At 35.6% G+C, this 13,990-nt stretch overlaps 1 protein-coding gene across 1 annotated transcript; it reads right to left on the bottom strand.

The window, feature by feature from the left end:
* Positions 1-2,709: 2,709 nt before the first annotated feature.
* On the bottom strand, positions 2,710-13,182 carry LOC134610314 (uromodulin-like). The gene is made up of 10 exons (XM_063453264.1): positions 13,075-13,182; positions 12,120-12,187; positions 10,531-10,623; positions 9,733-9,950; positions 8,360-8,514; positions 6,156-6,395; positions 5,476-5,632; positions 4,786-4,870; positions 3,773-3,805; positions 2,710-3,092 (listed from the first exon to the last, which is right to left on the bottom strand). The coding sequence occupies exons 2-10, from the start codon at positions 12,166-12,168 to the stop codon at positions 3,028-3,030; spliced, it is 1,095 nt and encodes a 364-aa protein (XP_063309334.1). The 5' UTR covers positions 12,169-12,187; positions 13,075-13,182; the 3' UTR covers positions 2,710-3,027.
* Positions 13,183-13,990: the final 808 nt, after the last annotated feature.

The raw sequence follows: 13,990 nt of genomic DNA, 5'->3' as shown, positions 1-13,990 counted from the left end.
CTGGTCTGGACTTCTCCCTGTTTCCAGCTTCCCTCTGCCTTTTCCGCCGTCCTTCTGAAGGTGTAAGTCCCTGTCCTTTTCACTTGGCGTTCGTTTTTCGCACACACATGCGTTCGCCTGAAATTTGAGCTGTTCGTATGAATTTTAGCCGTTCGCATGAATTCTGGTGAACATTTGTTTGTTCACATGAATGGCTCGTTCGTCTGTTTGTTCGTGTGTTTGTTCGCCTGCTGGTTCGCCTGATTCACACAGGTGAAAGCTCTGTGTGTCACGTCAGGTGCCTATTTAACAGCCCCCTGGTTCTCACACTCGTTCATTCTTAAAGCTGTACTACAAATCAGACCTCCGATTAAGCCATTCGCTCCACCTTGGGACTTGCCTCTGGTTCTCCAAGCTCTAAAGTCTCACCCCTTTGAACATTTGGATTCAGTGCCTTTCCATTTCCTCTCCATTAAAACTGCCTTACCGGTGGCTTTGGCCTCAGGCAGAAGAGTCTCGGAACTTCATGCTCTGTCAGTCAAGGAGCCTCTCACAGTCTTCCAAAAGGACAGGGCCATCCTTCATACAATCCTAGAATTCCGGCCTAAGGTCACTTCCGCTTTTCATATTAAAGAGGAAATTGTTCACCCAGCTTTGCATCCAGTAGATGGTGATGGTAGATGGTGATGTCAGAGATCTTTCCTCTTTGGACTTGGTGAGATGCCTCAGAATCTACATTGACAGAGCCACTCCTTGGTGTTCATCTCCAGGCTTCTTTGTCCTTTATAACAGATGTAGGAAGGGCAATCAGGCTCCTAAATCTACCATTAGTAGATGGATTGTTTCAGCCATCATCCATGCTTATCAGGTCTCAAAAGTTCCAGTCCCGCATGAGCTCAAAGCTCATTCCACGAGATCCCTTTCCTCTTCTTGGGGCTCCTCTGCCAAGGTCTCTCCTGAACTGATTTGTAGAGCTGCCACTTGGTCCTCTGGCTATTTAGTACTTCATCTTTCTGTGCTCCTCTGGATTATTTATTGTCTGAGGGAGTTTGTGAGCTGGTATGGTTGTGTATATAAGTAATTGTAGGGTTAAGAGATTGGTGTTTATGCTTTTATGCAGTTCAAATAGTCTAATAGTCAATTCCCATATAGTCGCACTTTCAGTGGCACAAATCTGACATAGTGCATGCTAACTTGCATGTGCAAGATAAAATTGATGGCATGCAATGATGCTGGGAGAGCGGACACTAGGACCCCCTCCCCATTGTTAATATTGCAGCCCCCACTTGCCAGCATTGTGTGCCACTCTCCCCAGTGAGTTGAATGCCTAAAGTGTATTTCTATAATTCCTTTATATATATTGCTTAGGTATATCACAAGGTGATACTCAGAATGCTAAAGTGAACAAGTTCATATATTGGTGTATTTGTATATCTCTCTCGCTCTCTTTTTTTTTGAACACCATTTATTTCTAACTATAGGGCACAAACCCCTGTTTTAGTTGCTACATTTAACTTTTACACAGTGTATTTACTTTGATTTGTATTATTGTTTGTACATAAAAGATTTATTTTTTGCATGCTAGTTTGCAGCTTAAAGAGATATTTCACCTAATTCAATTCACTATTTTTAACATTGGTTTTATATTTTAAGCACCTTAATTATTCACTTCTGGTTAATTTAATATACTTGTATGGGTAAAGTATCTGCCACTCCCTTAACAAGCAGAATAGAATTATTTGGTTGTATATAGCAACATATCCTTAAAAGAACACTCCCAGTAAAATAACCACTATTGAGCATGTGTCTCTGACAATGAACCATTGCCATTGGCATTTACTTCAACAAACTTGATTTAAGTGCAAGAGAAAAAAAAAGATGTGACTAAGTTCCTAGTCTACAAAATAAGGAAGAAATACATTCCCAGCATCCTGAATGTAAATGTAACTGATATTTAGACTTTGATTGCAAGTGACACAATTTCAAAGTGACAGATGTCTTTGTCAAGTCATGTGGGTGTAAAAAAGGTGTCACTTATCTTTGAAGGTAGAATAAACTAAATTGAAATTAATGGAATGCTGAGGATGTTTTTCTTCCTTGATACAGTGCTGTTGGATCAGCTTTCAAATAAAGCTAAATGTCATCACCATTTTTTTTGTCCAGGGGTAGAAATGTAGCTATTGTTTTTTGTTGGTGTCAATAACAGGCTCGGTAAGTGCTTGCCTGCTCAATTAATTTATTGCCTCAACACAGGATTTTTACACGTTTATCAAATTTTGAAAAATTATGTTTCAATGGCCTTGTGTTTCTGTAGGGACTATACTTAGCCAATTAATGCAATTAATGTACAGATGTTTGTTTTTTCTTCTGGGCATTAGCAACCAATTCCACTTGACTCCTTCTATTTTATATTCCTCAATCTTTCTAAATAAAATGCATAAATAAAGCAACACCAAGTCTGTGTGCTCCAGTCATTATTTCAAGCTATTGTATATCTTCGAAAGCCACCAGACACATTGTCATTAATTCATTTAGCTTATGCTCCCCCTCCCCCCCCCCCCCATCTAAACCTTTATTAGCATTTTGTACAATTACCCTTACTCTTCACTCGAACTTCATGTTGAATCAGTGTTCTGCCTACAATTTCACTACTAATGAACCTGGTCCTAAACTTTTGATGTATATGACAGATACACAGACACAAATTAAAATGAGCAAAATAAGACAATGTATTATTACTTTGCAATTTATTATGTGATAGAAAATATATAATAAATGTATACAGTGTGCAGAAAGCAGAAAGGGATAGGTAAAATAAATAAATGCACCTCATAGATAAAAATTTAAAACGTTCCAAATTTTTGTAAAGAATCATGTCCAGCTTGACATACTTACTGAGACAGGACAAGGCCCAGCACTGTTTAAGTCTTTAATAACGTCAGCAATGATAATTATTAAGCTGAATTAAGATAGCTAATATACAAAAGAAGAATTTTAAATATTGGAAACGTGGCACAGCCTGCATTATTTAGAGGGTCTGTAACAATGTTACATGAAGCTAACAAACATTAGAGACATGAGAAGTAAACAAAAAGTCCAGGGCATGGAAAATCCTGCAAAAAGAAAAATAAAGTTGGTTTAATGTTGATGTACTATTAGATATGTGAAATCAAATTCAATGTAAAAAATAACTATGTTAAGCATGTGGACATTGTCTATACAACAGTAAGACTTACAAAGTTCACTAATATAAACACTTTGATGATTTTTCTCATCTCCTGTCAGAACCCAAGGATGATATACATATTTCTTACTAAACCAATATATACCAAATAGAAGGTATGCTAATGAAGTCAAATCAATGAAAGGTTAGGAGGTGGACAATGAACCTTTAATTTACATCTAGTGAATAGAGTAAAATACAATAAACATTGATGGAACATGGAAGGTTTTATAGCGAGCCATTACATGTTGCAAACTGAAGACATATGATCATGTAGCAAGCACTGGTACAATACAATTATTGAAATAGTTGAGAACAACCTGTAAGCTTTCTCCACCTTTACCTGTATGTGTTTCATGTAAGTGAATTAAGAATTGTACACAACGCACAGCGATACATGTGCATATTTCTATGTTTCTATATCTATAGTAATTTTACATTATCATAATCAAGGAACCAGTACAGTTAATATATAAATATATATATATATATATATATATATATATATATTTTTTAATAATTTGTAATTAACAACTATTATAAAGAGAAGTATAACTCTTATTTGCTTACTGTCAAGAGCGCCTGATGAATCGCCAGATACATCTGTAAAACAAACAGTTTTGTGTAAGTTTATATATGTAAACTCTATTACAAATATTTATTAAGCATCACATTTCAGTATTTATTAATCTGTATGTATTTTAATCTACCAATATACATAATTTGCACAATAAACTAACATATAGAAAGCTTAAGCTTTACATGTTAAACATATGACTATAATATAAACATATGTATGGTTTTCTCTTTTTTCTATAGTTAAATCTGCTATTGATGTTAGAAATGCCCCGTGTCTTTGATCTTTTTGTTAATTCAAATTTGACATAATTTATTTTTACTCATTACTTCAAAACAGTCTTTTACTGACAGGTGATTTAATGCATTTGACTGCATAGCTTGAAGTATTTAGTAACATGTTCTTTCTGAAGTGATGTACAGGTTAGTGACATGACAACCATTGAATATATGCAGCCATTAGTAGGTTTACAAAGGTTTTTGTGGCGTTTCTAATCTTTCAGAATAATTCACCAAGGGATTGGAAGTTTAAGGGCCAAAAACACACCTCCAGTGCCTGTCTTCCAGTCAGCGACTAGAGGCCCTTCTGCTGCCCTGGCCGAGTAAAACTCTGTCACGTGATGAGACAGCTCTTAGAAAGCATAGCCAGCACATGCGCCTCAGGTCCCCAATGCTTCTCTATGATCAGCATTGGGTTGGCCATCGGCTCTAGACCTGTATGATGTTGTGGGAAGCAGAGCGGCTGGCAGTACCAAGGGAATTTGTAATTACATGATAACCTGGTGAATTCCAGCAATTCATGGTTTAGTGAATAACCTATGATATGTTCCAGCTAAAACATTTTTAGAAATCAATTTCTCTGAGGTCCAGTTTGATCACTGCAATCACTGCAACTTTCAGGAAGTCTGTGTTAAAAGTGTTTGGGATCACTGTATCATTTTAACTGTTTCTAGTGTTAAATGCAAACAGTCAACCTCTATGATAACCATGATATCAATGTTACTTACTTTCTGCACTTAATGTCAACGTAACGTCTGCACTATTCTGCGATCTAGCTGATCCAGCTGAAGAATCAGCTCTGACATTACAGTTCTGTAATAAAAAAATATTTAAAAAAATATATAAATAGTATGCATATGTGTGCATGAATGTGTGAAGATTCCATAAGTAACAACATGGTAACAATGTCAAGATCACGATTAAAGCAACATTAGAGAGAACGATATATACATTTACAGAAAAATATATAAATAGTGTGCATATGTGATGCGTCTCTCTCTTTTATCCTCCAATGAAGTATAGCTTTTAGTGTCTTACTATACAGTTTTGGAGATATTTTAAATATATTTTTAGAAATGATATGGGGATTCATATATATCGTAGCAAGACTGGAATAGTTTTAGGGTTAAATGCTGACGTCTGGTAAGCTTTCTGATGTAATTGATTAAACTTATGGACTTTATACCAATATTGGGGGTAATGTGACCTTCCTAATTTGATACATTACTACACGCACCAAGGCTCAACCTATGTATACACTTTATATAGTAAAATATATTTTGTGTATATTTGGTATAAATTATTCATGCAACTATTACTCTACATCATACAAAGTTTTAGTTAAACATTTTATTGGATTTGTTATGTTACAAATAATAAAAAAGTAAATAATTTTAACATCGTGGTTAAAATCTTACCGGAACACAGGTGGCATTACAGATTTTTACTACTGCACGAAGATTGACAGTGTTTGAGCCAGTAATTTGAAAGGCTTTCATAATGACACGTGCTTCAGTACCATTTCCATTATTTATCACAGACATTAGACCACTAGTAAGATCTCCAGCTGGGCATCTAGTAAGAAATAAAGAAATAAAGGATCAGTACTGGTTATTTGGAGATCATGAGGACCCCTGCATGTTTGTCAAAACCCTCATTGCTGCACATTTGTCAGGAAACACATGTCTAGCAGCTGTCAGAGAGACAGTCATTAGTGGCACTTCCTCCTTTAAAATCAATCATGATAATTCTATATGCTGTTAATGTTTATCATATGGAAGTACCAAATTTAATGCTTCTCCATGAATCTCATCTGATTGGCAGAGTGTGTTGAGAAGCAATGCAATCTTGGTGACCTCACCAAAGGTGAATTGGTTGCTCCAAAGAGTCTGTGCTGGTGCTGGATTACAGGTAAGTTTTAAGAAACTTTTTATTTATTTATTTAAAATGAAGGGAGGGAGGATAATATTAATTTAAAGAGCACGTTTGGTTAATTTGGTTAAAGAAATATGAGATTGCTTGTGTAAGGGCTATGGATTCTGGTATAGTCTAATCACGCCATTAACAGGTGATACAGTATAATACTTCTGATACATACCCATTGGAAAGAAGCGCATATGATATGGTGTTACTGTCATCTGGATATGCATATATACTGTCCACTATGAGTGAAAATGCCTTCCCGTCCAAGTCAGGTATGTTCACTGAAATATATACATTGTCTTCCACATACAGTACATATTCCTCTGTCAATAGTGATGAAAACTCCTCATTTACATAAGCCGCCATGTTTACTGTGTACACAGCATTTACCTCAGGGACAGTTATCTGTGTGGACCTAAAAACAAAAAAAGGAAATACATGCATTGTCATTATATACTCTCTGCTCAAAATATGTTTGTTAAATTTGAATGAACATTAGATAAACTTTTGTGACAGTATTAATTTAGATGCTGCTGCTTTTATTATCTTGTAACTGTGTTTAACCCCTTCAGGATGGAGGCTTTTTAAGTGCTACACACACTATATACTGGTTTTAAAGAACCGAAAGTACTTTTTAAAATTTAATATCCTATATGTATACCTAAAACAACGTTAAAGGAGCACTATAGGGTCAGCAACACAAACATGTATTCCTGACCCTATAGGGTTAAAATCACCATCTAGCCACCCTGAGCCCCTCATGCCTCCCTAAATATATAAATCTTACTGTATTCAAGTCTGGAGCTGCTGGCTCTGTTCCGGTTTCCTTTAGACCTGCCCACCACTGCCTGCTGACATGAGCAGAAGTAGTAGCCTGATGCTATTACAATGCTTCCCCATAAGATTGGCTGTGACTGACAAAGAGGCAGATCGGGGCAGAGTCAGCATGATTCAAACACAGCCCTGGCCAATTAGCATCTCCTCATGGAGATAAATTGAATCAATGAATCTCTATGAGGAAAGTTCAGTGTCCGCATGCAGAGGGAGGAGACACTGAATGTTTGGATGCATTTTAGGCAGCCATGACACAGGAAGGATCTCTAACAGCCATCTGAGGAGTGGCCAGTGAAGTTATCACTAGGCTGTAATGTAAACACTGCATTTTCTCTGAAAAGACAGTGTTTACAGCAAAAAGCCTGAAGGTAATGATTCTACTCACCAGAACAAATACAATAAGCTGCAGTTGTTCTGGTGACTAAAGTGTCCCTTTAAGTGTGAAAAAAAGGTAAAAAATTTGAAAAAACAGTTTTATTATTTACATTTTCAGAATACCAGTGTAACTAAATGAAAAGAGCTCAACATAGTTTCACATATCAGTCCTGATTGTGAAATCCCTCGTATGCCAAGGATCTAAATTAACTTTTGGTAGCTAACACCAACTCTGCATTAACCCCACCCAACGCTATACCAACCATACCCCTACTTAATTACATTGCTCTTTATTTTGCAGGAATGGGGCACTAAGTAAACAAATCACAAAACCTATTTAGAAAGTAGTAAAGCCCCTTGCATTCTTCTATGTCATAGTCATGTAGGATTGCTTTTAGGCTATTGAACAATGCCCCCTAACTGTTCAGCCTTTGGCAGGACAGTCCTGAATTTGGGGTGCTGTTCTGCTTAAGTTTCCTGGTGTCCAACATCTGGGAAAAACCTGGGAACTGTCCCCGGGCAGCATAGTGCGAGCATATCATTAGCGGACACTTAGACCATCCATGGAGTGCTTTTTTGCTTTGCAGAAGTTATTGGGAAACAACGTAGTAAACAGACAACTTTGAGAACATCTCTCATGTAGAAAAACTAAGCCAAGAGTCTGAGACAACAAACAAGCAGAAATACACATTGTTAAAAGAAAGAAATAATAATGGCCAGTTCATCTTTTAGTGGGTCACATTTAGAGTGGTTGGAAATATGGACAGGTACTGCAATGTAAGACCATTCAGAAACAGCAGACCTACACTTAGTAGTGGCGGACATTTATCAAGGCAAACGCGGGTACTATTCGAGAACATAGTGCTAATTTAAGAACAATTGCCATGGAAACCAATAGAATGATCCTCAATGCAGCACTTGGCACTCTGAATAGCACCTGTCTTACTTGATAAACCACCCCTAGAATGCCAGTAAGTGAATAATGATACCAAACAAATATTGAAATGGCTGTTTATGATAATAATGGCTAACCTTTTGCACACCAACTGTCTTGACCTGTGTTCCCCTGATGCATAATCTATGATTTGTTATTTGATCACACAAGAGACGGACTTAACCATCACTAATATATGGAATGTATATGGAGCTGAATGTATGGTTGGTACTTACCCTATTATCGGTTTTAAGGTTGTGTTAAGAGCAACTGAAATGTTCAGTGGGAAGGAGCAAGAAAAGCTCACATTGAAATAATTTCTGCTTATTATCGTACTTATCTTGGGACTAATGTACAAAGTATTACTGTAAGTAACGTTACTATTATTTACCTGTGGAAATAAAAAAAATAAAAAAATAAAAAAACAAACAAACATTTGTTAGAGAAGTCTATCATGCCAGCTTTACAAAATACAAACTGAGTTTTTCACTAAACAATGAGTTGAGCTAAGTTGTCAACTAACTTTAGAATTCAGGTGTAAACTAGAGGACAGACTCGGACCATTTGGACCTACGTAAGAGAATCTCATATGCTCCTGACTTTTTTCCCCAACTTTCTCATTTTACCCTAAATTTTGCCAGTCATCTTACAAGTAGCCAGAGCTCACTGTTTACTGAATAGACTTTCAAAAGACTGTTATTACTGAAATAATGTAATGGACAAAGGCATTTATTTAAAACTTTTGGATAAGATTTTCAAATAAGTACATTTGTTTGATACTTTTAAAATAATTTAAATTAAAAAAAAAAGGATTTTAATATTTATTGATATATTGATATCTTTTTATACATTATAATTTTTTTGTATTTGGAAAAAAATGTATAAAAAATTGTTCATAAATATTAAATAATTAAAAAAGATTATCCATAGGCTGAGGCCTAGATATGTTCGTAGTGAATTCACGGTGAATTTCAAAATGTAGGCCACAATCGCATAAATATAAATATTTTCTGATATTATTTATAAAAGTGAGGATATAAAGTAAATTGTAAGAGAATTCCAAATTTAGGCCAAAGAAGCCAAAGAGAACACATAGCTCACTTGGAGAATATTTCTAGTTATTTTACCTTGATTTTGAAATGCACATAGAATTCACAGAATTCTCACTTTAGTTTTAAATCAAGGCCTAGTATAGTTTTTAAATAAATGCCTAAATAACTAGGGCCTCTAATCCCCCCCAAAACTGAGCTATATGGTAGAGTTATAACAGGTTATTTTTAAGACATATCAGCCTGATTTGGTTAGATTATAATTTGAAACCTTGAAGAAGCATTATTTTCTATAACGTAATGCTAAAATAACAAGATTGAATACACAATTGACATGGATAATCTTTATATTTCTATTTTGACCTACGTTTTGAAATTCACTTTGAACTCAGTCTGAATACACTACAGTTTCACTTTAGTGAATAAACCTGCATGACTAAGTGGACTAATGTTGAATGAAGAAGATATTTATTATATTATGGGTACATTTGTTTTTGATATAGATAATATATTCTTATGATCCATGTTTTAAACACATATTTGATTAGTTGTGTACTTACTGCTACTACATTACCACAGGAGCCAGTTTTCAGCGGTGATATAAAAACCACTTGGGAAGTACCATTGATAATCTCATATGTTGCTGCGCAGTTGACATCAGTTGAGTTATTTAAATGTAAATTGGAAGAGTTAAATTTACTAATCTCCAGTTGACATTTAGATATGGATATCTTCATGTTTCCACCAGTGCACTGAAGGATTGGTGCTGGTGGAGTCCCTAAAAAATATTTGAGGGGTTAAAGTCAAGATCTGTAATTTGCCTTTCCCAAAACAAGAAAAGTAGGTGGTTTTCATGAGAGTTTGATCATTTAGAACACTATTTGCATAGTTATATCAGATTGTTTTGTTCTTAAAGATCTGGTTTAAGAACCATAAGCACATTTTATCCACTATTATTGGTGAGAGTGGGTCATAGTAGCAGTGACTTGTAAAAATCAGTGCCAATATAAAACAGCCCTCTGTGGTTGTCAATAAGACAGCCTTGAAAATGCTTTCAGGTTGCCAGTGTTAAATGTGTCCCCATTATGTATACGGCACTCTCACATACAATAGAAGAGACAGCTGAGCCATGGATTGCGTATGTATGGTCTTGTGGCTCAGCGTATGCTAAAACACAGCCATGTTCACTAAACAGTGGTTTAGTCTGTGTATGAATTAATTTCAGATTTTCATCTTCTAGCATATGAATCAAAACTAAATGTCCAACCAATTGTTATTATGAATACTTTAATGGTTTAATGGCCATCGTATGAGGTCACAGAATATTGACATGTACAGTATTCACTGGTTTACTATACCTGATGAGTTGTATTGTGATGGATTACAGTTGCAGGCAGTGTTGGTGCTGTCAGCTATTTCATCATTGGCACAGGTTACATTTACAGAAGAAACTGTATAGAGAGAAAGATTAAGAGAGATCTCACCGTTTATGCAGATCATGCACTATTTAATTAACCTTGTCTGAACTTATGACATTATTTTATTCCATGTCCATGTAGTATGTGCCACTAAGGTTAAAATGAAAAATAGAACAGACTGTAGAACAAACCACAGTATATTCCTCTCTACCACATACGAAATTTCGGTAAAGAATAAAGATTTACTGTGGAACCAGGCCCAATACTTTGGTAAAAGGGACAGAATTAAGGAACTGTTACTATATATTTCAAATTTATTTCATAACCTCACCATACTTACAAAATGATTTTTTGACTTATTCTAAATACTCTTTTAAATAATAAAATAACGTCAGCACATTATCAAAAATTACATAAAATGTTGCAGAAAAACCCGGTTCCCATATGTCCTCACCTCTAATTCAAAATTGCCCCTCTTTCATAATTTGAGATGTATAAAGGTGTCTTTTTTTAGCAATCTACCAATGACCTAGGTAGCCAGGTATAGCAATTTTATGCTGCAACTGCACCCAGATTGAATACTTTAGTATTGTACTAGTAATACACATGATACTTGTGACCATTTTGCTGCACTCTGTAACCAGAAATTTAATACCGCAACTTTACTGAAATAAATTGCTGTTTCAGGATGTCAGGATCACTTATTTCACTAACATTAGGTTTCTACAAATGACGACAATATGTAGAAAACATTTATATTTTACATTTTTATTCAGCACAGTTTAGTCTAGACAGCAGTGGAATAAAGGTTCATAAAGGGTGCGCAAGGCTTGCCTACGCACCCCATAATGCAGCTCTAGTTTGTCCTCCCTACCTTTAGGTTTCCATTGGCAATTTTTTTTCATGAAATTGGATTAGCTTGCTATATTTTTGAAGAATAAATCACGAGTACCTATGTAAACAATAGTGATGTCCCGAACTGTTCGCCGAACTGTTCGCGAACTGTCCGCCGGTGAACAATAGCGTGTTCGCGTTGGGCGAACATATGCGATTTCCGGTCCACCCCCTATTTGTCATCATTGAGTAAACTTTGACCCGGAACCTCACAGTCAGCAGACACATTCTGGGAGGGAGGGTCTGCTGCTGATTGGCTGGAATGTGTCTGCTGACTGAGGTTCCAGGCCAAAGTTTACTCAATGATGACGAATAGGGGGCGGACCGGAAATCGCATATGTTCGCCCAACGCGAACATGCTATTGTTCGCCGGCGGACAGTTCGCGAACAGTTCGGCGAACAGTTCGGGACATCACTAGTAAACAACTGGTTATTATTAGAGCAAAACTTTTTTTACTTAATTTTTTTCATTATTATTTTTAAATGCAGGTTGCATGGTTATTTTCTCTGTTTGCTCATCCTAATGTAGTGTACTCTGCATGCCTATGCGTAGCAGATATGTTCTACTATAGTTTTTTTTTATGTTTGATCACCAATATAATGCAAGAATGGTCACTGTATCTTTCCTATCTTACCTAAAGCCACTCCAAAAAGAGCTAAAAGCAGCCAGAGAAATGTCTTCATGGTCACACAGGCACAGATCCTAAGAAAAGAAAGGGCATTTTATCAGTATATTAATACAAAAGCAAAAAAAAACGTATTTTCTTTACCTGGTGAATCAATATTTAATATATTATAAATAGTATGCCACATGTATAATGGCCCTAACATCAAGGCCAGGTCAAGACACAAGTTTTCCAGTCTGCCTGAGATTCATGGGTGTTTCATACGTTAAGCCATTTTTATTTTACTTTAACCTGCTCCTGATAATGATATGACAGGAGAGTAGCTGAGGAGACAGAAACATTGTATATCAATCTTCCCAAGCTCTTCATCCTGTACATCACTAATGGAAAAGGACTCGACTGTTTGTCGACAGCTGATTCTCAGGAGTTGAACTCCCACCAGATAATGTGGGACGTATATGTCCCAGTGCTACATTAAATATAAAGGGTACCTCATTCTAATTCTAGCCCTAACACAAACCATTGCCTAAATTCAGACACTAGCCCTTACTTTAACCCTAGTCGTAACCCTCCAACACCAATGTAATATACATGTTACATATTGCTGAAGTGAGCATTAAGAGAAAATAATGCAATTTGGGGAATCATTTGGTTGCACTACTTTCCCATAATACACTATTTCCCATTATGTGCATAATATATAATATGGTGCACCAAGTAACACAATATGTAACACAAGATCACTAAAAAGATGCTATTTCAAAATTAAAATGTATCTCTATGTCTGTCTTCTTTTTAAATTGTCATTTAACACATTTCCCAAGTTAGTCATAGATATTGAAGTTTCTTCAAAGTAAATAAATAAGTTACAATTAAAATTCTAGTGTCCATGCAATGCATTAACAGTAATGTCCATATTATCACTAGAAATGATTGCCATCTCCTGTCTCCTTGATTTTCTTACCTTGCAGAGTACTGATCAGAATATCAAACTAGTTGATGATGCTTGGTATGATGCTACGAGCTCTTTATATAGACAGGTCATAGAGGATTCTTTCAGGTAATTTAGAGGGTGTGGTAGAATGATGCTGATAGAACGTTTTCTTGTTTTTAATTATTTAGCCTCTAGATAAAAAGGAGTAAATGTTGTGAATGTTTCAAGAATGATGTAGGTGTAAATGTTAAAGTGCACCTGTCATGAAAAAAAATGATGTGCATGACGAAAAAAGAAGAAAGAATGAAAAAATTGAGGGCGTAACATAATAGATAATCCAAAATGAAAACCAAATAATTTTAATTGATACTTTAAAAAAAACAAAACAAGACACACTGCACACTCTATATAGACTGACTATGTGAAACCTAAAAAAAGACACTTGTGCAAATAAAATCTAAATAAAATAATAAGAGTAATATATACAGGTTGAGCAACTCTTGTCCGCTATAGTATATATGTAGTTAGGTAACTATAGTTTGCTCAGTTATGTATATATATACAGATAAATAGCTATATTAAGCTTTCAATAAAATAATATCTTTATCACTAATTGAATATATTAATCCAAAGGATTAGGGGTTATTGAGGTCACCCATGGTAAAGGCTTCACCGACAGATATAGGTTACAGTGGTATAAATAGGAGGGAGGTAAAATTTAGGTATCTTAACTACCCACCTTCTTCTAAAATCCCAGATGTTAAGATTAATTGGTCTTTATAAAAAGATCAGACATCCCCCATCCCTGGACACTGAAAATCAGAGAGATACTTGTTTGGTCAAATAATGAAATTATGTGCACAAATTCTCAGAGAGAATGGTATATATGTTGGTCAATATCAGGACGGGGTTGCTAAAAAAAATTGGTTACTTCGGTGCGATACTC

This window comes from Pelobates fuscus, chromosome 1 (assembly GCF_036172605.1).
Source record: "Pelobates fuscus isolate aPelFus1 chromosome 1, aPelFus1.pri, whole genome shotgun sequence".
NCBI classification, from domain to species: Eukaryota; Metazoa; Chordata; class Amphibia; order Anura; family Pelobatidae; genus Pelobates; species Pelobates fuscus.
Note: the sequence above shows the minus strand (reverse complement) of the source record. Positions and strands in the feature narration are given on the sequence as shown.